General features: G+C 40.8%; 1 protein-coding gene across 10 annotated transcripts in view; it reads left to right on the plus strand.

Annotated features, from left to right (window-relative positions):
- The window catches only part of PATJ (PATJ crumbs cell polarity complex component), a 156718-nt gene that overhangs the window by 60810 nt on the left and 69693 nt on the right, over window positions 1-26215 (plus strand). For all 10 annotated transcript variants that reach the window (XR_008468023.1, XR_008468024.1, XM_054211587.1 and 7 more), the window contains exons 23-27: window positions 34-105; window positions 982-1159; window positions 2074-2184; window positions 3625-3702; window positions 6814-6931. Coding sequence is in view for 8 of the 10 variants with exons in the window: in XM_054211587.1 (XP_054067562.1) it covers window positions 34-105; window positions 982-1159; window positions 2074-2184; window positions 3625-3702; window positions 6814-6931 (557 nt within the window). In the remaining 2 variants the exon portion in view is untranslated. The remainder of the gene's footprint in view (window positions 1-33; window positions 106-981; window positions 1160-2073; window positions 2185-3624; window positions 3703-6813; window positions 6932-26215) is intronic.

The raw sequence follows: 26215 nt of genomic DNA on the forward strand, positions 1-26215 counted from the left end.
TTTTATTCCTCCCCTCCCTCTGTCCCCAATTAGTGAATTACCTGAGAGAGAAGAAGGAGAAGGAGAAGAAACTCCAAACTTCAGCCACTGGGGACCACCACGGACGTATGTTCATATGATTACGTGATTTCTTCCCATTTACCTTATGACTTTTTTTTTTCTTTAGCCCGATTAGTTCTTATGTTTTGGTTTTTTTTTCCCTCCTCTGCCAGTAACTTTAAGGTACTTGTGTACCTTGGGCTTTCTTAGATACACTGAATTTTTAACAGATGTTCAACAGAATTATGCCTTCTGTTTATACAGCTGACTTGGGAAAGCTTGGCGGGTTTACGTTGTGGATGACCTACAAGTTCTTGCTCATTTAATAACTATTAGGTGTGAACAATGCACATGGTGCTGCTGTCTCCTTTTCTGTGGGTTCTCTGCTCAACTTGATGGCAGAACTCCGAATTGCCCAGCCAAGTTTTAGCCACATCCTTGTTGTATTGTTAACATTTTTAGGTGAATTGTTTTTATGGTCCTAAGTAAAATAGGATCAGAAAATTCCTGCTTAAGCTGATTGATACGTATCTGATACACCGAAGTCAGTGCTCAGAAAATTGTGTGAGACACTTTGTTTTATTATTTACCTAGCTAATACTATTGTAGTATTTGCCATTTCCAGACAATTTGCTCAAACTGAAAGAGGATGAGCCTTTACTTGAAGACCTGCCTGTTTTACTGTGACTTTCTCTGAAATAAAAGCCTATTTGGAAGAGCAGTGGGCATGGGTTGGCAGCAGAATTTTGTTCTTTTTTTTCGGGTGAGGTCTACTGAGGGTAAAAAGCCACCTCTGTTAAAGCCAGAAGCCTAAGAATGCTCTCATCCCTTTACTCTCTTAAATCTTCTTGAAAGACTAGACGCTTACATTTATTTAAAGCTTTGCATTTATAGTTTAAAAAACTCTTTCAAGCTGTTAAACTACCGCGTGTATTTTTTCAGTGTTGAGATCTTTAGAGACCCTCATGTGTCTCTTGGAATCAGTATTGTTGGTGGACAAACTGTCATAAAGCGCCTGAAGAATGGAGAAGAACTTAAAGGGATCTTTATCAAACAAGTTTTGGAAGACAGCCCAGCAGGAAGAACAAGGGCTTTAAAAACTGGAGATAAAATACTTGAGGTAAATGCAGATAAACTTACCTTTTCATTCTAAGAAACAAAGATTGACTCAAACAGCTTTGGGAGGAGGGAGGGACAAAATAGTGCCACCGCTTCATGAAGTATTGACGACACTGTGTTTTGAAAACCGAAAGAAACCCCTGATGTCGTCTTTTCTTTTTTAAGGTCTGACTATGGAGTTCTTTTAACATTCTCCTCTATATTTAAGAAAAGATAGATCCTGGTATCTGATGGGAAATGAAAAAAATGAGAGTGCCGCCTTCCCGTATAAATGAGTAATAAGTTATAGCATACCTTTATAAGTTATAATATATAGAAGAACCAATTTCATGCTGAAATTTGGTCTGTTATTTTGTGTGTGTTAATTCGAAATAGTTAACAGTCTGACTAACTACTGTTTGGGGGAAATCCTTGATTCTGGCAGGTGCCGTAGGGGAGGAAGCCATTCCTGGCTCTCATCTCTGGCTCTGTGTTGGTTTTGTATTCGTTTTTCTCCAAGTGAATTCTACTGAATGTGGGTTCCCAAGCTGATAATGCCGTTCTTGGACGTGCTCTAGGGTTGTGTGTGAAGTTTGGAAAAATTGTTTCAAACCGGGTTTAGTTCACAAACAGGTAAAATCTGAGAGAGTTGTATTATACCTACCATCATATTTAACATTCTCTGACAATCTTATTCCTTATGTTTTTATCCAGAAGGATTGCTGTAGGAAACATATGGCCATCTTTTAATTATGAATACCAAGTAACATACTTTTCCTTAAACCATCATGGAAATATACTTTAAAAATAATTTCTCTTGACTGCTTTTGGTACCTTCCTCAGATACGCTAAATCTTCTGCGAATGTTTGGGATCTCTTGTAATGACTCTGTGCCAAAAACCAAGCTACGTAATAAAAATAAACATTGTTTGTTAGGTTTCTGGGGTAGACCTACAAAACGCCACACACGAGGAAGCAGTAGAAGCTATCAAGAATGCAGGAAATCCTGTCGTGTTCGTGGTTCAGGCTTTGTCTAACGTACCAAAAGTAAGTTTATATCTATTTTCATTCCAAAACTTAATAAAAGTTTAATACTCATTTTAAACTTGGCTAGATTTCTTCCAGCAAGTTCCATCAATTTTTGTGTCCCTCCTTTCTGCCAGAGTTTCCGCTTATAGACCATGTGATTGATTGATTACTTGTCTGGCCTGATTGGAAACCTTGTTTCTCTGATGTAAATCAAGTAGATGTAAATCTGTTGACTAGGTGTTAATTCAGTCCTCACACCTGTGTAATTGAGTCTGCCCCTGTGTGTTTTAATTTGTTCATATTTCATAACCTAAAAATACAATCTGTTATCCAAATGAACAAAAGTGTAATTAAAATTAGCCAGCTTCACACTAGCAACTCTGTGTAAAATATGTCACCAAAGGGACCTGAAGTAGCTATTTGGGAGCAAGTTAAATTTCAAGAGATTTAGATGCCTCCTCATCTGCAAGGCCAAGGCAAGAAACCTTTTAATACCTTAGTAAGAAAAGGCGCACAATTCTGCCTGCCTTGGAGTACCCACAACCCCCCCAAGACTTTTATGTACTTTTGGTATAATCTGACAATTTAATTGAGAATTTTGGTGGATGAGTAGACCTGAGGAGACCTTTTTGACAACTGTAGTCGAATCTGGCACAACTGCGTCCATTATTTTTCTCGTGCTCCAGGGAGTCTTTCAAAATCTATTAAGACTTTCAGTAGCTGTGCTGGGAAGGCGCTCAAGCAGTGATGGCAAAAATCACAGTGATGGTGACTGAGTTGGCTCCCTTTCTCTATCAGCTTTTTCACAGAAAAGATCCGAAAAACCTGTCAGAACATTCAAGTGTTCTGCTGTATCTCTGACCCTTACTTTCCTAGCCAGTCTAGAGAGCTCAAGGGAAAGACGGATAACTTGAAATTCAAGTTGCTTTCAACTGTAGGCTGTAGGAAACGGGACATTCACAGATTTTCAGCAGCACTGCGCAGTCCCAACTCCATTCACCAAAATAAAATGCTGTCAGGAGAGTGGGAATATATTACATTTTGAAAGAATAAAGAGCAGCAAAGAGAAATATCACGTGGAGGCAAAATGTGTGTCTTTTATAAGGTGTCTGTGTGCGTGGACACTGGTCTTTATCTGAATAAATACGAACTGACACTTCAGGAGCCCATACTGAGCTCTGTATCAAGGATGTGCATCCATATTGTTGACTTCGGAGTAATGTTTTATTGAATGAAAAGATGAGGCTAGATATCGGTGCGCACTAAAAAGAGTTGAGAATATTTGTAAATTGGGTAAAAGAATGTAATTTAAAGACTGCACTGCAGTGCCCTTCTACATGGAGCAAAATGAAGAGTGCACTGGGTAGCTTTATTGTTGGCAGTACCTAAATTCTGGATGTTTGTTTTGTGGCTATAATGCTCTTTTCTAATGCGTGTAATATGTGCATTGTTTTTCAGGGAGTTTCTGCCATACAGCCGAAGGGAATCAAAGTCAGCAAAGATCAAGGTGCAGACAAAGAAAATAAGAGTGAAAAGGTATTTATTCCACTCAGTGCTATACCCAAATTTTACTAAATCAAATGGTATAATAGCATGCATTATAACTCTCTGATAAGCCCCCCCTCTGAAGTCTGAAATTAAATTTGAAGTGTTTTGTTGAAATATCTTTGATTCATGTAATTTTTGCCAAATTTCTGCCAAATAGGAGGCAGGTTTCTGACAGATGTTCTGTGGGTCTCCCCTGGGTGCTGAAACCCTGTACTTACTGCAGCTCTTCACTGGCATCTTTCTGGAAGTACCTGCTTTGCTCCACGCAGAGACAAATTGATTCTCTTTGTTCAGTGGAAACAGAGAAATAAGAACATGTACACAAATGATATCCTTAATGTGAGACTGGCTGAAATTCAGTAAAATCATGTTATAGGATAATTAAATCCGCTAAGTCTCCTATGTTTCCCATTGCTGTGTAAAACAAGGAAATGACCAGTGATCTGTAGCTGGCCAGCTAATTGTGAAGCAATTACTGCACAGTAACTTTCAAGCAACTTCACAGCAGATTTAAAAGAGAAAAAAAATCTGTTTGGTCTAACCCAGTGGATTTTTTTTTTTTTTTTTTTAATCGCTGCAATAAGGGAAAAATTTAATTTTGCATTCCCAGCCAGATTGCTCTAATGGCCTAGGTATTTTGCTGGGAGAACTGTGCTGACTGATGAGCGTAGGTCAGGTTCTTTGAGGGTGCCAGAACTGGAGAAGCAGAGACAGAATTAGTGCAGACAATAGCTTTTGCCCGATGCAGCTTAACACGCTGACTACAAAACCGATGAATTTTTCATTTGATCCTACTCAGTGGTCCAGTGTGCGGTGGATAACTGAGAAGGCCCGCTTGCCTCCAAATGTTTTCGTAAGGCTCCTTTCGGATGCTGTCAGATACCGAAGCTATGAGGCTCAGTTATTCAAAAAAATCACGAAAGGTGTTGAAGTCATGCTTTCATGCCAGAGCATAATACTTATAATGAAGCAGTTACAATCCCCTTTTCTTGGTTTTGTTATCTATATTTCTAATCTCAAAAGCACTCATCCTCTTGCAATGTGCTGCCTTTAATCTCTAGGACTCCAGCGTGTTGCATTCTGTAGCATTCCGAGGTTAAAGAGGGAGCCTAATCTTTTGCAAACCCTTTTCATCTATTGGTGCTGTAAACGGGTGGGTGGAATATAGAAGAGCTTCAGTGCATAAATATGTAGCTCCCTTTTAGCTTTGAACATTGATTCACAAAGCAGTCACACTGTGCTACAGTAGGGGCATCTCTGAGTTGGAAAGAGTTGCTATTAGTGGATTACTAGTCCATGGCCCTATGGGGAATCAGGGATATTTCTAGTCCAATCTTCAAAGTGTCACAAAAGAGTTTGGTTTGAAAGCAGTCACGTCCAGCTGGAAAATCTCCCTTTTCCTGGATGATGAATTATCTTTTCAATGCTGAAAGTCTTCTCTGATTTGTTGCTGTTTATCCTCCTCTATTGATCTGCTTGTTTAAAAATAACCACTTGAAGTAATTTATATAAAACCACTTAGAACAATTGAGTTTCTTGTGGACAAACCAGGTATTAACGTTATTTTGCCGGTTGGCTATGTAAGCTGTGCTTTTGCCTCTGTGCTGGGAAGAGCTGTGTTAATACAAAACCATGGTGTGCTGGAGTACTCTGGCACAATTTACTCATCTGGCTTTTCAGTGGGTCAGGAGGGACGAGAGAAGCTTGTCCTTCTGAGCCATAGCAAACCGCTGGATAAGCTTAGGCGTCTCATGTAATTCTACGCAGACTTTCTAACAAATGTTTAAGGTCTTGAAAAGCCAAAGGGTCAACATTTAGACTATGAGTTATAACTAAATTACAGTGATACTGATTTGTCATAGGCAGCTGAGAGTGGGGCTGCAGGTTTTCCGTCTTTACCTGCTCAGTAACGTAGAACCTGAGTTCTCCCACGCTTCCTGGATCTTTGGGATTTCGCACAGTTCTACCTGTGTTGGTGTCAAGCAAAAAGTGGAGGGCATATTTGTGTGTATTGTATACTTTGGGAAGCAGCTGTCGTGTTTCCAAGCGCTCTTATTATACACTCTTACTGCTATTAGATTGAATTAATTTCATTTATTATTGTTATGCTGTCGCACTTCCCTGTAATGTTTTTTTAAATGGATGGGGTGATGTATATCTTATCTCACAAAATTGTCTATGTAGCTTGCGTTGCAATTTGCTAGTTAGACTATTCTATACAAATTTAGGCTCAAGATTTTAGAAATCCATGGGCAGGTTCAGCTTTCGTTGTACACAGTGAATAACTTTGTTGTGGGTTTGATGTTTGGGTGTTGGGTCGTATTTCCCAGCTATCGAAGAAATTAATTACGGGCACTCTGGTTGCTCTAATGGCGTATCGTACTCAGCGTTCCCTTTCTAAAGTGCATCCTGCTATTAGCGGGGTTGCATGGGATACAGCTCAACGTAATTTCGTGAAATCATGTAGCAAAGTAAGGCACGGTCCAGTTACTTGGAGCTATAAAAACAGTTGCTCAGAGGAACAAGCGCTTGTTTTCACTGGATTCCGAGCCTATTCTTTATGCCTGCTATGCGCCGCTATATGCATCATTACAGGAGTTGCCTGTATTTATGTGAGGTAATGTAATTCTATTCTAAGTTATAATTCAAAAATCTTTTTAAAATTTAAGCCAAAATATAGATGAACTGTTATGTTGAAATATACACAGATGAACTAAGGAGACTGAGTTCTTATTTTGTATTTAAAAGTTTGACTTTTATCAGTACCAGACAATTCTGTTGTTGAGTCTGTAATGAGAAATGGGGTATAGTTTAGTGTTTAGTTTTAACCCTTGATTAACGTTCATACTTTCGTGTTCACGATGATACACAAGTATTTTGTCAACAAGTAAATGTGCATGCACAATTGTATTTTCTTTTTTTGCTGTTCAGTGTCACTTCTTGCTCTGATTTCTTGCATAAAAAGCCTATGCTGCAGAATTTGGCATTGTAATTAAGTGCTGTAATTACTGTACACATACAGTGCAATAGACAATAGGATTTTTTTTCTTGTGCGTGGAGGTTACAAAACATGTAACTATTTCTCTTTGAATCCATTAGAGAAAATATGGGGCTCCACCTCCAATGAAATTGCCACCTCCTTATAGAGCACTTGAAAGACTGCATGCAGAGGAAGCCAACGTGGATGAAGAGGAGGACGAGGATGCTTGTACAGAGAGTGAGTAGTGCCACAATCATTACGTCAGATTACATTTATGGAACACGATCAGATTGTGATAAACTTATCTGTCGTTTCTTGCTCGTATTATGGGAAGTAGTGCTCGGTGTGGCAATAGCATCTAATCCTCAACTTTGTTCTTACCAGGGGCTACTGATTTGTAACATAGTCTTCTCTTCCCGGCCAGGCTCTTCTGAAGAGATGTAGGAAGGACTCTGTTTATTTTCAGTCTAAAAATGTCTAAGCAATGCCTAAAGGACTTGCTTGGCGGTGCCGTCAGCAGTGAAAGGCACATGTTGTGCTTTACTGTTGTAGTTGCAGTGGTTGTTGAGAACCACTGGTGCATAGTCCTTGTCCAGAAAAGCCTGCAGTTGACTTCAGACAATGCTGTTCCAGCAAAATATTTATTTGCCTTTAAAAGAAAAATCTGCTGATTTATTGTTTCAGTACTCTACTGAAAAAAAGGATCTCCTTTATTTTGTAGCACCTTTTATGGGAAAGGTTCTGCAATTGTCCAGTTCTGGGTGTTGCGGTGAATTGTGATGCTGTGCACTCTATGGAAGAGCAGACACCTAAAGAGTAGGATGCAGTGCAACTTGAGAGCTTCCGGTGGCGTGACTTACATCCCAGCCTGCTGCTTTGTTAATTACAACTTTGGATAAACACAATATTATTACATATAGCTTATCTTCCAATAAAATATTTAGGAATACTAAAATTGCAGTTAGGAGTCCTAAATTATCTTCAAAAATGAATTACCTTACTTTTAGTTTTTTCTCTTTCTGCTCAGCATATATGTGAGGGTTTTGTTGGGGTTTGGCTTTTTTGCTACAGTGATTTTTCTCATCGTCTTTTGTCTTGGAGTGTTTTTTGTTTGCACTAGCTACGGGTAAGCCAAAGCAGAGAGATGCCTTTGTAGCTTTTTGACCTTGAAGCAGCCATGGCTCCTATTCAGAGTAGAAGCTCCCAATTTGGAGCCTGCTGGTGGGAAAGGTCTTCCAGCTGCTCTTGCTGATTTTCTTGGCAATGGTGTGCCATTGAAGCCGAGATAATTAATGAGTTTGGTTGGTTTGTCACTTTTAGGGCTGCTTTGGTGGAGACGAGAAGGATTTTGGAAGGTTGTTCTCATGGAAACAGTAATAGGGGCACAGAAGCAGGGTGTTCAGCTCTGCCTTTGTTGTTTTAAGGGAAAGCTGCGAGTTCTTCAACCAACTGAGGCTTTTCCAGAACTCCCCCTTACTGAGTGTGTCATCTCATCTGTTTGGAGTGTGCCACATAATTACCTCAAGAAGGTTTTTCAGCATTTTTGTGGGGAGTGGTGGTCAGGAGGAACATTTGACTGCAGACTCTCTGGATGCTGGATTTAATATATCTTGAGCTTTCAAACCAACTCTGTAAACCTCCAAGCGTAGCAAACTGATTTCAGCTTGTTATTGAAGTTATAATTCCCAGTTAAAGGGATATATTTGATAAGTAGCCTCATACCTCAGTTATCTCATTAGGATATGCCTCAATCCGAGTGCTTGCTAGACCTAAATTAATACTTTGCACAGAAATAATTTCTTATTGATGGGCTTGGTCATTTTTTAGTTGTTCTGCCATCCCTAATGATATTGCCGGCTGAGTCTAATAGCTGAAAAGGTAAAGCTACTTCTGGTATTAAATTCATCAATCCTAACAGATTTGGCAGCAGCAAGCAGATCTATTCAGGTGAATCTTCTTCTCTCTACCCTTTTTACTGACTGAAGTGGAATGTTTTCCCGTGAATCTTGGAAACCCAAGATATGCAATTTCCAGGTTATTCTTCCCCACCTTGTTCTGTTTCTTTAAAATAAAAAGCAGGCTAAGGAAGGTTAAACTAAATTTGTGCCTCAACCCTTGCAGTAAAAAGCACGTTAGAAATGATCTAACTGTACTTAATGATATTAAGCATCTTGGCAGCTGTGGAATGGGCTTTTACAGAGTCTCTTTTCTGTAATCACTTGAAAAACAAAATTTTCTCTGTAAATTCCAGTGCAGTATTGTTTTCGTGAACCACTTGATGTTCATAACTTCTGTCCTCATTCTTGAGCACCTTTCTTGGAAATCTCAGTCCAGGCCAGTACTTGCCTTTTTAATACTGTTCATTTGCATTTTCATATTGATCCATTCCTTCCTCGCTTATCCTACTAATTCTACTGGCTTTGTAAGCTTAACTAATAATTTTCTGAGCTTCACTGAACAGATGAACTAGATGTATTGTCTTCCTTATTTAGAAAATCACGCGTCTTAAAAGGAAAAAGTGGTGTCAGCCTGGGTAAATTCACATCATAGCTTCTCCTTTCATTTACTTCCTGTAGTTCTCAATCAGTGCCAACAGCGTGGAAGCATTTTGAGGTGGGACAGCTTTTAAATCTGTGCTCTGGTTGCGCTCCTGATGGATTTGATTTTATTTTTTAGCATTCTTATGCATACAACTGCAGCGTCACAAACCTGCTCATCGGTTTCTTTCATTCTCCAGAAATACTTTATTTGCTCCACTTGATGATGTTCTCCTTGCTTGGCACTTCTTTCGATCCATGCTTTCATCTTTTGTCTCCATGTCCTTCATCATTCCCCATACTTGAAAATGAAAGCAAGGCATTGTTAGTCTTCCTGCCATACTTAGAAAATTTTACTTTCCTTTCTGTCCCATCCATACTGCCTCACAAGTCTCCGTGTTTTGTCTGTTTTCCCCTTAAAGTGGCTGAATAACCTTTTGCTATTGATTTAATTTCCCCTGTGGGATCTAAATCCGCTTGCCTTTTGGCAATGTTCCCTTTTATTTCTGCTTTTCCACCGCTGAAACTGTAGTTTCTTTCCTGACTTCTTGTTACAAACGCTCATTTCTTGTAATGTTCTGCCTTTTCTTTTCAGAGGTTGTTTTTGATCCAAATAGAGTGAATCCTTGTTGGGGATAGAACTCCTAGGTAGCTCTTGGTTTAGAGAAATTCCAGGTGTCCTCCATGTTTCTGTGTTTTAAGAAGTTTAAAGAAGTTCCAGGTGGTTGGTTTTGTTTTGGTTTGTGTTTTTTTTTTCCAAATGTGTCTTCTTGCACCCAAACCGCTTAGTTTCAGACCTGGTTCTCTTTATATTTGAGTTGCATTTCAATCACCGTTACTTCCAATATTATTTTCTAAGTTCTGAGATAGTTTTTTGCTAGACTGAAGGCAAGTTGAAAGTAGCATTTCCTCTTGTTTCATTTCTTCTTCTAGTGATATTGGCAAATCTTTATCAGTATTCAGCTCTAACCCTGTGTGATGTGGTGTTTGTTTACTTTTTGCTTTGACTTCGCTGGTTTAAGGCTTTCGGTTTACTCTTTAAAAACAGTTTTGTAAAACTTGAAGCCTGCGCGTCCTGCTGCAAAAGGAGCCTTCAAAATGCTTCGTCTTACAGACCCGAAAATGTTACAACACGAGTTTGGCGTTTTCCCTCCCCCCGCTGGAAACACTTCCCCATGGCAGAGGTTATTTTGGAGGAGCTCACTCTCCATGAAGAGGTTTTTTTAAGCTTCCCAAACCCGAAAAACATCAGGTTTTGAATAGGACTTTTTCTCTCTCTCTCTTTTTTTTTTTTTTTTTTTAATCAAAACAAGTAAAAGGAGGGGAGAGCATACAAAGGAGCTATTTGTACTTGCAAGCAGCTGTGCTAAGGCTGCAGCAATAGGCATCGCTGTGTTTTCCTTAGCAGCGGAGGGCTGTAGGTGTGCGCTAAGAGTCTGCTAATAGACTAATGTGCACCCTGTTGCGGCTTATTGCTATAATGAGGGGTTAGGAGTAAAAAGAAGCAGGGGAAATGGATGGGCAGAGTAGGTTGTAATGGAATGTTTTATAAGGTTTTCCTTGGGGCATTCAGAATGGTACAATTTAGATATACTTCTGTGATTGAGTTGAGGCAATCATAAGTTAGATAGGAAAGACCTTAGAAACCATTACGAGAAAGCTAAAAAGACAACTGTTGAAAGCACTTGGAATCCTTAATTTCAATTGATATGTGTTTTTTTACTAAAATGTTTTGTCTAGTTAGTTGACTGAGATCGATCTGGTTGGTTTCAAATAAGTTTAGAATAATAAAAATAGATAATAATAAAAAATTTGTGAAAGGTGGCTAAGATAATGGACTAGATACTGCTGTGCTCAGACTTCCTGTCTGCAAGGATATTTAACCGTATCTAATAAGGGGATAATAATGCCCCCTTTCTTTTATTTTGTCTCTAGATAATGTAGAAATCAATGAAGCTGTAAGAAAGCATAATGACTTATCTTCCTGAAATGCTTTTTGAGGAATGGCGGTTTCTCTACCAAAGAGATCTTAAAACTTCTCTAGTGTTTCGACTTTGCATTCCCCATTGTGATAAACGTGTGGCTGCGTAGGGTGTGTGTGTGCGCACACGTGTGTGGGTTGTCTCGGTAGGGTTGGGGTTAGAAGATGCTTGGGCAGGTGAGCGGGGTGCCCTCATCCTACGTAAGGTTTTTAGCAGCTTCCATGGCGTCGACGATATCCGTAAGCACGTGGGAGGATGGTGGCTTTCATTAAAAACAAAAGATGAAAAGAAGGAAGAGAGTTTGGTTGAGGCTTCATGGAAGGTATGGTCAAGTTTATGGGGATGTGCTTTAGGTGCGAAACTATGACCTGAGGAAGCGTCCATGCACTGCTGTGGGCGAAGATGGGAAAACGGTCATTGTCACTTTGGAAAAATGCCTGAATTATTAACAATAGTTAAATAAAAACAAAACCACTGATAAATCTATAATTCGTGAGAATCTGACTGGTCAGCGTTTGTTTTATGTGAAGCTGTGCTAAAGCAAAGGAAAAACAATTCTTAATTTTATTTAATTTTTTTTTGGGGGGGGGGGGGGGGGGGGGGGACGGGGACGATGTAACCCAAACCCAGTGATCTTCAGGTGAGGCGGCGTGCGTAGCCAAACGCTGCCTCTCCAATAGATGTCACTGCAATCAACAGCAAATAGAGATGATGTTCAAAGAGTAAGATGTAGCCTGGAAAAATGCTTCAAGCTTTCTGAAAATAAAATATTGAAAAAATTACAATTGCAATATTTAATTTTCTTAAATATAGTGACAAGCGTATTTAGTACGGTGGATTTCCAAAGATCAGGCGAGAGCTAGGATTAGACAAATAGAGCAGTGACTTTCATTTTTTAGCTCTGTGTTAATCTCTATTTAATGTGACTCTGTACTGCTAATCTTCTTTTCCCATTCTCGTTCTGACCCATAATTAGCTAAAATATGTAAGTTTTGTAACCAGCCCTAATATCAGACCCAGAAGGGCTGTACGTGCTGGGCAGACTCTCAAGCTGTTGTGCCACAGGAGGATGGATTACGACGTTGGTGTCATTGCAGTTTGAGGTTGGGGGTTAGTTTGGGGTTTTGTTGTTGGGCTGGGTTGTTTTTTTAGTCTGTTTGTGAATCACATGCAGAGTTCTCATCATCTGATGAAGTATTGCAAAAGGAAATTACATTTTTGATGAATTAATAGTAAAACTGCAGCTGGGACTTCTTGTATTTTTTTACTGTGTGCTTGTACATAATGCACTGAACAGATGGCTTTGTGTGTGCTGTGATACATATTCTAAAGAAAGGACAATGAACTTTAAAAATGAACAAATTAATGGTATTACCAAAATAACTGAGGATTTTGACTTGTTTTAAATGCACTATTTGGAATAGAGAATTAGTAAGGACTTCCCCAAATAACTAAGTATGTTTATAAATTTAGAGAGAGATTTTATCTTTGTTTTTTTTAATTACTAAATGAGGGATTTTGAGTCTTTTCAGTATTTCAGTTCAGCACTCATTGCAATAAAACTAATATTGTTTGTTTAGAGTTTCAGCAAAATACAAGTTATGATGAAGTTTGAATCTCACGCTTATAATGACAGATTGGTTTTGTTTTCTGACATTTAAAAAAAAACAACAACAAAACAAAACAACGAACACTGCACCATGAATACATATCACTGTTGGGAAACTGCAAGATTTGCAGCGTTTGAAAATAATCACATTTAATGAAGCCATTTGACTAAGAGGAATTCCTTTTTAACCCCTGTAGCTCGCATAAAAAGGATGCTTAGATAAATAATGACTATTAACCGCTGCTTTGCCATGCGGTGGGTCATTAGGCGTGATAGTACCTGCAGCTACCAGCGATGTAAACAAAGGTTTGAGGTGACTCGTGTTTGGGGACAGAGATGTCATTCGGATGCTGGCAGAGAAAGCCAGCGCAGGAACAGCAGCCGTGGAGCATCAGTGGGTCAGATGTGGGAAACCAGAGATCTGCTTCTCCCTGCATACTTTCATAGGCAGCTTTCATCTGCTGGCAGATGTAACTGTTAGCTTGTGGGTAGCTTGAAATTAATATAATTGATGGCATCTCATAATAGAAACAGACAGACGGTTTGCCCTTAAGGAGAGAGAAATCTGAGGAAAAATAGGCCCAAGGTCGTCAGAAGAAAGACAAGCGCTGAGGCTGTGTATGATGAGGATTTGAGCTGCTTACAGCAGTGAATGTTTGTCAGGAATGCAGATATCTTGAAGTACATGCTGGTACAGCAATGGTACAAGGGGGTTTCCCAGGTAAGGATTCGCATCTATCTCTATATTGTGTTTGTTTCCAGCAAGTCATTTTAAGTATTTTTAGTGATGATTTAGAACCAGTGAAGTGCTGGAGGTAAGAAAATAATAGCATAGATTTTTATTTTTTTTTTTTCCTCAGTTTGAAGCATGGACATATAGCATGATTGGAATACTGAATGCATTTAATATCTTTAAAATATTTTGCCTTGTGTTTCCTTATAAATGATTGTTTCTGTTGTATGTTTGTGTTCAACATTCTTATATACAAAACTGACGTGAGCACACAGTGCTTAAAGTATAAGAATTCCTAGCATTAAATTTCTTGCTATATAGAATTATCTACTCTTCCATAACTGTTATTGTAATGTAGAGACAGATGGCTGAATTTTCTTCACTTTGCTTGTTAAGAATGTGTTAGGTAAATGTTTTTAGACTAAAATAAAAAGCTGCTGGGGAATCTAAACTGAATATTCAGCATTTTCATGGTATAAGGAGGCAAAACAAGAATAAAGCAATGTGAGAGTAAACAAATGAGCTGTTTGCAATGAAGGATAATCTAATCTTTAAATATTGCCTCAGACTGCATTTGTTCTTAGGTATGATCTTTTCTTCCAACACAAGCCAGGTATCCAGAGAATAGCGTTACAATGCCAGGCATGAAATATACTGATTTGATGTTTTAAGGTTATTACATTGTCTAAGGCATGGTGCAGGTGGCTTATGTTGTTCGGGATCTTTGATCTTACTCGGGTGTTACAGATAAGTAATTTCATATAACTTACAGATAGAAGATAATATCTGTGGTATAAATCTGCATACACAGGCATAACTGTGCAAACTTGCTAAGAGAGGAGAATACAAGTAGATCTTTATGTTGCTCTCCCTGAAGAACGCTTAATATCACGGCAATGACTTGCACCTAAAAATGTGCAAAAAGGATGTAAATATTTAAAGAAATAAATGAAAGACTAGCCTAGAAAAGGTGGTTATGTGTTTATATTCTTGAACGTCTGATTTTTAGATAGGGTGATATCTTTTGTCGTTACCATTGTAAATGATGTTGCTCCACTGCATAAAAAAAATTATGTTATTATATAAAGGAAACTCTACTGTGCATTATGTCTTGTCCAGACTAGCACAGCATTGCTTTTAGTTAGAATACAGAATAGATTATTTGCATAATAGCTCTGTTCCAAGATGGTCTGCGTGGTTTAAACAGTACCTGCTCCAAATATGTACTGGAAGTAAGTCTCTAACAGAAGGGAAAGTAAAAATGTTAAATGACGATAATTTTATTCTTTACAGATGTTGCCTAGTTTTCCACAGTATTACAGTAATTGAGACAGCTGTCCAGAATAACTTCTTTAACTCTTTGAGGAAGTTGAAGTTACCTTTTGCTTCTCAATCTTAAGACTTGATTCTCTCCTATTCAAGGTAGTGGCTTAGGGGCTAGTCATCAATTTACCTTCTGCTTTGAGCAGGTAATTGCTCTTTATCAGGACAGCTGGCATTTAAAGAGCAACCCAGAATATTTATCTGTAGGCACGCTCGCTATAATACACTGTGACGGACTATTAAAAATTTGCTTTATGCCGTGTAGTGACCACATATGTATAGAAAAGTACTTGCAAGCTAATGACATCAGGAAGGAGATCTGTATACTCCGTGTGTGTGTATAAAGGACTGATATCTGCATCAGATGAACATCTCTATTTTAGCTGCAAATTCAAAATACTTTTGCCATATTGAAATGAGAAGAGATGTTGTGGCAACTGGCTAAAGGGCAGATAGTTCTTTCTGCTACGCCATAATTAATAATGAACCTTTTATTATTAGTGTAATGATGGGCACGTCTGTTTGCTTCATCAGTGCTTAGAGATCACAGCTTCTGCTTTCCTGCCTCTGCTTCCCGGAAAAGTTATTAGAGGAAACGTTAAAGCATTGAGCTTTTGGGGATCATCAAGGAAACAGCAAATTCCTGCTGCTGTGAACATAAAAAGTGCACGTGCGCTGGGCAGAGGTGGAGTGGAGGTCCAAAAGTGAGGACCCTGGGCTGCGCTGGCATCCCTCTGGAGAGAGCTGTCTGCGTGGGCAGAGGCCATGGCCATCGCGCCCGTTCTGCGTGGGGCCTCCATCTGCTCCCCAGAGGCACCTCCACCTCCATTGAGACACCCATTAATCCACATTACCTCGGTGAATGGGAAAGTGTTCCCAACAGGCAGATGGCATGTCAGGTACTACTGGTACCACCACAGGTACTGGTGGCATCTTGGAGCTGTGTGCTCCCAGCTCTCGCCTTGCCCTGCCCACCGCTGGTGCTGTGGGAACCAGCTGCTGTCGGGATCCACAGCTGTAACTCAAGATCCAGGAGCAGAGTCGATGTTGGCGTCATATTCTGGGGTCATTTTGAGAAGGTAAGGGAGAAGGGGGAGCAAAGTGGAGTATTGGGGTTTGTGAGTTAGAGCGTGCAACAGGAGAATAGGACAGGTGAGGGGACTGTGTTGGTCTCGGTCTGGGGGAAGGACAAGGCTTAAGTGTGGAGGAGGACCCTACTCTTCTGCACGTCTCTGTGAACAGACAGGTCAGCACAGAGCCAGGAGCCGCTGCCATCCCAACAGCAGTAGCTGAGCATCCTAAACTTGGGGATTCCTGTTCAGATGACGAGTGTTCTACTGCCAGGGAACAGAGTTCTAAGAGTGGATTCGTACGTTGTCCAAAGCCAGGAAGGGTAAACCTTGACTTCGTCGTACTGTTTTGCAGTTGTTCTGTAGATGCCAGATGCTTTTAACAGTTGTTTTGGATCTTTTAAAAATGCTTTAGGTAGTTTCAAAGGCTTTTTGTATCCCTTAACTGAAAACCAAGTGCATTAATGATCGCATATATATAAATACTTCTGTGTTTTACCTGCAATTTCAGAACTGTAAGCTTAAGTAGCATTTTTTGGCCTGTGAATGTTAAACTGGTGTAGTACACTGAACTGCGTCCTCTATAAGCTGAGGTGGGAAGTTGTCATTTCCATGGTCTGATGATCCTGGGAATATGACTATATATTGAACATAAGTTCTTCTATCTGTAATGTGCTGTTACTTAGAGCTGAACCACATACCTAAATCGGGAGCAATTTAGAGGGAAATGCTAGGGTGTATGAAGGTACATACAAGAGCTTTTGTGTGTGTGCATGTGGAGCTGAATTACGGCTCTTTACGCTGTGCTTCTGAGAGCAGAGAGGGATTACACCATCCAAAGGGTTCTTAAAGATGCTATGCTTCGAGGTCTCCATCCCTCCAGGTGCTCTGGGAGTACACAGCAAGCAGCAGCATTTGCCGTATCTTAAAACAAGAGCGAAGTGTATCCTGTACTACTACAGTGTGTAATGGCCCTGAAATTGTCCGGTCTGGCAGAGCCGTGGCCATTCCGTAACGGAGCCATCGGGGCCGCTCAGCCGCGGCAGATCGGCTGGATGCCCAGGGAAGGAAGAGGGACGAGATTCCCTTGGTGCTGGACCCTCCAGCTCCCTGTGCCAGGCTCCGACCTTCAAATCTGGACATTCTTCTGTACTGAATTGTAAACCTTAATGCAAACTGTCTTCTGAACCAAAAACTGTATTTCTTTCTGGTGTTTGGCAAAAAAAATCTGTTTTAAACCCCATAAGGTTTGGCTGTACTTTCCTCCATTTTGTAACCTGTTATTCTCTTAGGGGATATGACAGGTTATTTGAGGTTTAATACAGTATCATTTTGTTGTGTATCATTAAAATATTTAAATAGACAATGCAGTAATTTTACAGCAAAGGGCTTATTTCAGGATTGAGTTCCTGGAAGTATAGAAGATGCGGGGTTTTTTTAAATGCTGTTTTTCAAGGGAAGAAAGCCGTTAAGTGAACAGCCTGACAGCGTGGTGTGAAGTGAGGTATCACTGAAGGGCTGGGAGAAGAGTGGAAGGGGAAAAAATGAGATGAGGCTGGGATGTGATGGACGAGGGAGTAAGTAGAGCTGTATGCAAGGATGAGCAGGGGCAGCTTATGCGTGAGGGCCAAGAAAGAGGTTGAAGGGGATTTTGTGAGGAATGGGGAGTTCAGCGAAGCCTTTCAGGGACAGAATGATGCGGTCGTTCTTTTGTGTGTGCCGGAGGCATATTGTGGCGTTGTAAATGAGCAGGACTCGCAGGGTGACACGCGTCAGGGAGGGCAGAGCGAGCGGGACCCGTGGCAGCTGCCGGCGGCACGAGCGGATGGATGGCTCTTGGCATGGGAGCACACCAACAGGCAAACCCTCTCGGCGTCCCCGGATGAGTCTGTACCACAGCCGGGTGGTACATCTGCTCTGGCCCATCCTCCCCGTCCCCCCCGATAGCTGCGTGTTGGCAGCCCTTCCCGTTTTCCTTTGGGGCTGATTTCTGTACTCTGCTCAGATGCAGAAGAGACGTTTTGAGGGGACGACATTGGTACTAGTTGGGTGCTCCCTGCGCTGCCTCCAGCCAGGACTTGAGTGTAGAGTTGTGAAGAGTTTAACGAGTACTTCTGTGAGTACTGCACCTAATGAAGTTGGATTCCTGCAGATTTGTGTCTCCCATTCGACTGACTTGGGTGTCAAGGAAGGTGTGAGCTCTGATTTAAGCTTTTCCTGTGGCCAGAGCATTTCTAAGGGCTTTCTCTCATGTGAATTCTTTGACGCTTTAATAAAGTGTGATCTCACACCAAAGCCTTTCCCCCAGTCAGGGTATTTATCAGGTTTCTCTCCTCTGCATGGCCGCCTATTTTCATGAACCTTTTATAGTACCTTTGAGACCCCAGGTCCACCATCAGATTTGCTTCAAATTGGCCAGCAGGTTCAGAGGTTTTGGGGCAGGAGCTTGGATTTCACAGAGAACGATCGCATAAGCTTTGTTCCTATAGGAAAACAGAATAAAACTATTTACCATATTAGAATTAAGCTTAATTTCTATGAAGAGATGAAAATATAACTAATAAACACTGGAGCGTAACCCCCGGACTGTAGTTTGGAGGGCCTGGCGTCTCCTCTGGCTTGGTTACCATCTGTTGGATGTCTTGGTTAGCCATCTGTCGTAAGATACGCAGAGCATCTTGAGCCTTCTGGAGCACCATGCCACAGTTTCTAGGGGTTAGGTGGCCATTTAAATTTAAAAAACTAAAATAAAGCAGGATCCGTGGAGTTCCAGCTTACCCAAAAGGCAGTGTTTATTCCTGAGGAGCAAATCTTGCATGCAGCTGAGTCATCCATTTGAAGGCTAAGTTCCCCAAGAGAAAAAAACTCTGTTGAATATCAACCCAGAAGAATTACAGTAGAAATTACCATACCCCACTCTTATTTTTCCCTCAAGCATTTGGTTTTTAACTTTCCTTTAGTTGATTTCTTCCTCCAGTCAGAGTGGAAAAACTAAGTCTATTTAATATAGAGAAGTTTATCCGTTTAGCTCTTCCTCTTGGATAAATCCTTGGAGTTGGATTTCTTTTGCCAGAAGGAAAAGAGAGAGTGCTTGACATATTGCAAGACTCTCTTCACATACATCATCAATTTCCTGATTATAATTGTGTTCATTTAAAAAATGCCCAAAGCTTAATGCATTAATATCTGTATTTCATTAAATACGTTAAAGAGGAGCTATTTGTTACCTAATAACATACTCTGATGCTAAAAAAATATCTGTTAAAATACTCTGTTCACTTGTTGGTGATTTTGTTTTTCTTCTGCAGAGAGACGGATGCCTTGCGTATCACCTCTCATTTGACATGGGGCGTAAGCAAAGGTGTCTGACTCTCATCCTTTGATTTTTACTCTTTGCGGAAGAGAAAACAGGTCTGCCAGACTCTGTCCTTTGGAGAGATTAAAAACAATCAGAATAGATTTTCTGATACAAAATATTGTCTTATTTAATCAAATCTGTCAAGTTTTATGATGTCATAAGTGCAGCATAAACCTGATTAACTTCTTGAATAGACTCTCAAGACAGCTGATTAAATAAGATGTATGGCTTCTTTAGGGAGAGCATACAACTGTTTTACGATTTCACGGTGATGTTAAATGGGGATTTTTCTGTGGGGAGGAATTATTATCTATTCATCTGTCCAGATCCCCCCCACCTCACCTGATGGAAAAGGAAAATGGCAGTTGGCTGTGTAAATGCAGGAGTTGCTGTCTCACTGAGACTTTCTGTGGCGGAAAAATCTGTGTTCTTATTAGCACAGCGGACGTACTTATTTTCCGTTTACATCACATAGGACGATGTAAAATAAACCCTTGCTTTCTCGTTTTAAGAAGAGACATTCAAGTTAATTCTTTGGTTGGTTGGTGCCTTTCTCTTTTTGGAATAACAGCATTAATCGAACGGTATGTTTTCAGCCTGGAAGCATGCATTTTCATTGTTCAGCTGTATGAGAAGTGTTTACTTTGTCATCGTCCTTTATGTTCTGCTGTTTCTCAGGCTGAAGCTCCACAATAGGAGACCATCTTACTGTGAGCTGAAAGGGGGAGCACCACTTGCCTGTCTCCGCTTCCACCTTCCCCAGTTGTTTATGGTACTTGGGTGCTTGTTGCTCTTCCCTTCCTCAGCCTGTTCAACTCACTCATTCAGCAGAAAACCACTCCACCATTAAAGAGGAATGGTTTGTCGGTGGGTTGGTGACCTGCACAGGCTCACAGAGAAGTCTGAGGAGCACCAGAGGAGGGAGGGATGACGTTCTCCTTCAGCTCCACTTCGCGTGGAACTTCTCCTGGGCTAAACCCATGCTCTAAAATTAGAGTGCTGTGCTCTGCTGTGGGTCACTTTCTTTCATCCTCTCCTCCATAAGGCTGGAAAAGGTCTTCACTTTGGGATACGGCTTGAGCTAAGGTGCCACCTCAGCAATGAAGTGAGGCTGAGTGCGAAGCAAGTGACGAGCAGGCGTGGGCTGTGCAAATGCTGCTCTGCTCAACACTGTGCCAGCTGGACCAGGCTGACGAGAAACCAAAGCAAGTGAAGGGGAGCTGCAGTTTGCTTCTCCGGAAACGGGAGGGGAACATGGGGCCCTGTTAAAGATGGGAGTGCGGCAACGCACCGGTGCTTGCTCTTGGCTGAGTCTTGTAGCTCTGAGTTCGGCTTGGGAAAGGCATCCTGTGGATAAACGTTACCAGAGGTTGCCAGTAGTACTCTCTTAATCGTGGGAGAGCCAAGTTGCGTGTCAGAAACCTCATTCAGAGTGTGGGGTAGGTCTTTGTCTTCTGAGGGTCAGGCCTCTTTTAGACTTGAAGCCAACAGTTGCCCAGTGGTGGCTGTACCGTTAGCTTGTGTACCCGTTTTACAAGTGATACAATGATTATTACATTAGACATCATAAATGGAATATACACATCATAGCTGAAGATATGGAAGATATAGTAGAATAATTATTATTGGCTTTTTATTAATAGAAGAGGCCTTAAAGTGAAACTATAGGTATGTATTTGTTTTGTTCTAAGGCACAGAATTTGGCAGTCTCTGGCATTGCCAGGTGTTGCAGTCATTTTTCATTTTCATTTTTCATTTTACCTGGGCAATTAAAGGTGAGTCATGACATTGGGAAACTCAGCTTTACACTTAAACAAACAAAGCCTCTTAAGCATTGCTTGGTATTGTAAAAAGCTTGAAAATGACTCAAGTGCGATTTGATAGCTCAAAAGAACAGGACCTAGGACCAACCCAGGCATATTCTTTTGAAATTTCTTGGCTCTGGAGAAGCATGGCACGATGTGGGGAGATAAGGGGCGGACTGGCCTTTTTCTCCTTATGTAATATTTCGTTTCTTGCCTTCGCATCCAGAAGTGTGCGGCGATGAGGTGGATGTGTAGGACACCAAATGCAGTGCAGGGATTGTCTTCACGTAGCTGACGGACCTCTCGGCACCTCTGGGGAATTACAGACCGTGGTTACAGTGTCCTGTGCAAAAGCACAGAGGATCCTAAAAGTCATCAGATCCTCTGTGAGTGTTTGTAATCAGTTTGAAAAACTGACCAGGTGTGAACCTAACAAACACTGATTCTGAAGAGCTGCCTAAATTTTGAAAAATGAGGAGATAAACAATACTAAAGAGTGTTGGTGCAGATGGTCAGGTCTGCTTGTCTACAAGTCGAGTACCCGCCATCACCTTATGTCTTCTAAAAGCTGGATATGCATCTTTTTTAATATTAAGCTGCTTTTTTTAATTTAAATTGGATTTGCACTTAATTTAAATCAAACGTTTTCTGCTTTTAGCATGTATTGTGAGTTCTAAATAGCGATCTACGTAGAGATCTGAGCATCCTCTAACCTACTGGCATAATTTAAATGAAAAAACTCTTCAGGAAAAGTATGTGTGCACCCAGGGACTTGAGAGAAATCTGGACCCAGAAGGGACTGTAGTAAAAATCCAGCTTTTGACTTTTTCTTCAGCAGCCCGAAACAAAGACCTATTCTCTCTACAGCTTATTCAACTAATTCAGTGGGAATGCAAACAGCTTATCAAACTTGAACAGTTTGTTAGGAGCTGAAAAAGGATATTTTTCTTTTCTGGTCTGTGAATAAAAACTAGGAGTGTGAAGTTGAGAGTTGTCAGTTGGAAAATTATGGAAGTGTTTGTGGCTGTGGTGCGATGGCAGAACCTCCTCCGAGGTCACTGCACGGCATTTATCGTTAACTAGGTGTTCGTGAAGGCCCCAAGACAGACAAAAGGAAATCTTGGACAAAGTGGAAATTAGACCACTTAAAAATGGTTTTGATCACCATGGAACCTCCCTTATCTGCTGTGAGAATAACAATGCTTTTGTTTAATATTCCAGTTTTAAATGAAAACATTTTTCTTATATTAATCACAATTGGCATGTTTGCATGCAATATTTTTATTACAAAGCTGTTGCTTGTATTTTAATTGCATTCTAATTTCCATCCAAATACAAACAGTATATATTGTTAGGAAAAATATATAATATAGAAGAAATATTGTTCATAGTATGTGACATATGAGAGAAATATCAAGTATTTCAACAGATGTATAATAATTTTTATATTTCCTTAAGTACTTATATAGCATTTTATCCCCATGGTTGGCCTAAAGAAGGAGCATACAATGTAAGTATAATCTTTTGCCGCAGATAAATGTATTTTAATAGTGACTAACTAGTTACAATCAACTTTAGCAAAATAACTAAAACCTAAAAATATTAAAACAGGATTAAAATTTATCGTTCAGATCGCCATTGAATTATATCATGACTAAAGTAGCTGATCATGATCTGTCTTCCCTGGTTCTTCTCACTGTCAAGACTTGCACTCTGTTTTCCAGCATAGCTCTGTGGGTATTTTCTGGGCTTTACAGTCCCAGATGACTCACCCGACTTTAATCTTTTCTAATCGCTGTCACAGCATATTTAAAAATTGCTGTACAAACAAACTTAAACTGCTGTGGCGGGGTTTGGTTTTTTGTTTGGTTTTTTTTTTTTTAAATCCAAAAATTTAATTTAGCCCTTGTCTAGTCACACTGATTTTACGTAGCTTTGTTGCGTGGCAAGGCCGTGCTGCTGTGGCAAAGCAAGCCGTTGCGTTGGCTTGGGACACTCTTCCTGCCATCTCCTCTCCACCATCTCTTATCCCAGCTGCACGGTATCGTTTCTTCCTCTTCACCTGCTCTTTCACAACCTTTAATCTTTTCTTTTACTTTTATTTCTTGTTAGTGCAACTGGGTTTTTTTTGAAGCTTAACAGGTTTTTTTGTCCACTTTTCACAAATGGTGGCAGTTACCCTGGAGACCTTCCTTCTAAGAGTTCTCTCTGGATCTTTGGGCTCATCGGTACGGGTTGTGTTTGCTTGTCAAAAAGTTTTTATTACTGAATCCAAAAGTCTCACCATTTTCTCATCCATCCCCCTCTAGACGGAGGAGGTTCAGGCTCTCATCACAGGTTATTAAATTAGTAACAAATCGCTGTATGAGAAATGTCTCATCACCTTGGCTTCTGAGAGATGTCCTCTGTGCTGCCTCTTACAGTACCTGATCTCTGGGGAAGCTGAGGGTCGGGCCCATAAAAGCCTTCATTAGGTAACAAACTTTCATTTTTTGACAATAGTCTGATGCCGTTGTCTTTAATCAGACTCGATGCAGAAAGATTCCAAGATAATGACTGTGCCAGTCGCTTTGCGGGAACATCATTATTTAAAGATGAAACAGTGTCAGATCAAGTTCCACTGTATTACTGTCAAGGGAGGAAGAATTTAAATGTTCACAATATTCATTTGCTCATGTTGAGACCAAGCAGAAAAGCAATGGATTAGAGTTCCCCAGGATTCTTTGTTCAGTCTCGGACATATTTGCTCTTCCATCAAATGAACGAGCAGCTTTCAAATAGAAATGTAGGGAATGGATTATAGATGCTGGCAGAGCAACGTGAGCAGGAGCAAACCAGAAAACCTGCCCCTACCAGAAAGAGTAGCTTAGAAAAGAAACTTCTACCCCAATTGTGAGATTTTCCCAAAACTGCATTGTAAAATGGGTCATTAAAACATTGCCACAGCATCTGGGAATCTGATTTTGTGTGTGCCCGTTGTGCGTCCTTACACATCCCTGACACGTGGTGGGCACGTCGATGCCAGGTGATAGCCGCCGTGCAGCGGGCCAGATGCGCGAGTCATGTGCGTTTAGAGCTATTTCAAATTTCCTTGAGACTTGGCAGATGGAAATCAGTATTTTCTAATGTTGACATATTGTAGCTTGCCGCAGAAGCGTGCGACGCAAGGCTCAGCAGAGCAGGAGCAAGGCTGCTTTCTCTCGGGAGGCGCAGCACGCCTGAGCCTGGTGGCTGTGATAACTGAGCCTTATCTCCGGGCTGCTCGGCGCCATCACCACCGAGCGGGCTGGCGAGCTCTGAAGACTGCAGTATTTTGGCCTTAGATGACTTAAACTCCATGGTACAATATAATATACTGCAATATTATACAGTAGAGTATTTTTTGTAGGATTTTTCTCGGTTATCTTTTCAACGGCTTAAAAATGGGGTCTACAGCAGCTATCTTTGGAGGCTACCCCATATTTTAAGGATGTAATTAGTTCAAAAAGCATTCACTTGGGCCTTTTGTGGGCCTAAACATCAACTGTGACGTGATATATTTTTACACATAACTATTTGTATCCTCATAGAGAAGATTTTTATCGAAAGAAAAATGTCTTTGTTGCTATTTGTCTGTATTTAATCAACCAGTGGCAGTGTGATGCTCCGACCGCCAGCCTGTTTTGTGTGTCTCCTACGTAGAGGAAACAGCCAGTTTATCAGTCCCAGGGCAGCGGGCAAGAAACACGTGGGCAGCTTTTGCCAGTCCTTTCCTCCAAAGCCAGTGAGGCTGCAGAATTGTCGGCGGGTGCGGAGACGCTCTGAGCTCTGCCGGAGTGACTGATTGCCAGATCACAGCACCTGGAAGAGGTCACTTTTGAGGAAACCCCAGCGCTTGGATGAGGGTTAATGCGTCATTTGAAAGGCAAATGAGTGGAAGCATTGTGTGCAGGGGAGGGCAGATCCCCTTATAATCAGCAGTTATTGGCATCAGGATGCTCTGCGTACCACACGTTCACTACATCTCCTTTTAAAACTGTTAAAGATCTCAGATAAAACATCGGTATGAATAGACTCGTCATGTCCTTGTCATCTGATTAAAAAAGAAAAACATACAATATCACTTCCTCAGAGAACTTCAATGTCGTGTAACAAAGCTGCAGCTTTAGAATGACGCTTTGGGTCTGAAATCAGGAAAAAAATTTTGGCAGGAGCTGCATTTGTTGAAAATGTTGACATGAGCCAGTGCAAGTGTTGGAGATGCTCCCTGATGTTACAGGCTGTGGTTACCCTGTCTGTTCAGCCGGGGCTAAATGTCGCTTTTCTCTCTGCTGTTGTCTTTGTGTATGATGATCCCTTGATTGTAGGAAGCAAAAATTAATGATAACCGTTTCTAAATGTCACCTGCTCGCAGGAACGAAATGAAATGGTACTTGAAGTGGATTGTGGAGACTCTCATTATACCCTTCTTCCTGGATTAGTTAAAAATCACTAGCAGAAATTTTTACCTTCCACTGCAGAAAGAGTGATGTGAGGGACAAGTGGGATTTAAGGGAAGCGTTGGAGGAGAAGGAAAGTTTTCTTGTGTGAGCTGCGAAGCTGCTGCACGCGTTTGCATGGCGTGAGAGGAGCAAAACAGAATGGGAGCCTGAGTCGAAGGGGGCGGTCAGAAGAGAAGAAACTCAGAGACCCCAAATAGTAGTCCAGCTCCTTCACACAGAAAGAGAAGAAAAGAGGCAGTCTTCAAGTTAGGGTAAGAGTATTGTCTCAGGAGAGTTTAATGTACGGTTGTTTTTCACTTGAGCTTGGGTGAGTTGTATTTGTGAGAGTATAAAACCCCATACGTTAGCTGTTCATCCAGAGAAGGCTGTGTCTGTGTGGCACCTTGTGTGTGCCCTTGCCCTCAGGTACTTAAAAATAACGTGACAATTTTGGCTGACAGTATTTTGGGGAGGAAGGGGAAAGATACAGCCATGGAGCTCTTTTTTTTTTTTTTTTTTTTTTTCTTCCTTGTATGTGACAGGCTTGGGCTTGGGGTGGGAGCATGAATTGAAGTGTGCCAGAGAATAGTAGAAATGCTGGCTTTTATTTTTCTTTGAAAATCATCGCTTCAGTTTTGGTAAAT

Source organism: Rissa tridactyla, chromosome 8, assembly GCF_028500815.1.
Source record: "Rissa tridactyla isolate bRisTri1 chromosome 8, bRisTri1.patW.cur.20221130, whole genome shotgun sequence".
NCBI classification, from domain to species: Eukaryota; Metazoa; Chordata; class Aves; order Charadriiformes; family Laridae; genus Rissa; species Rissa tridactyla.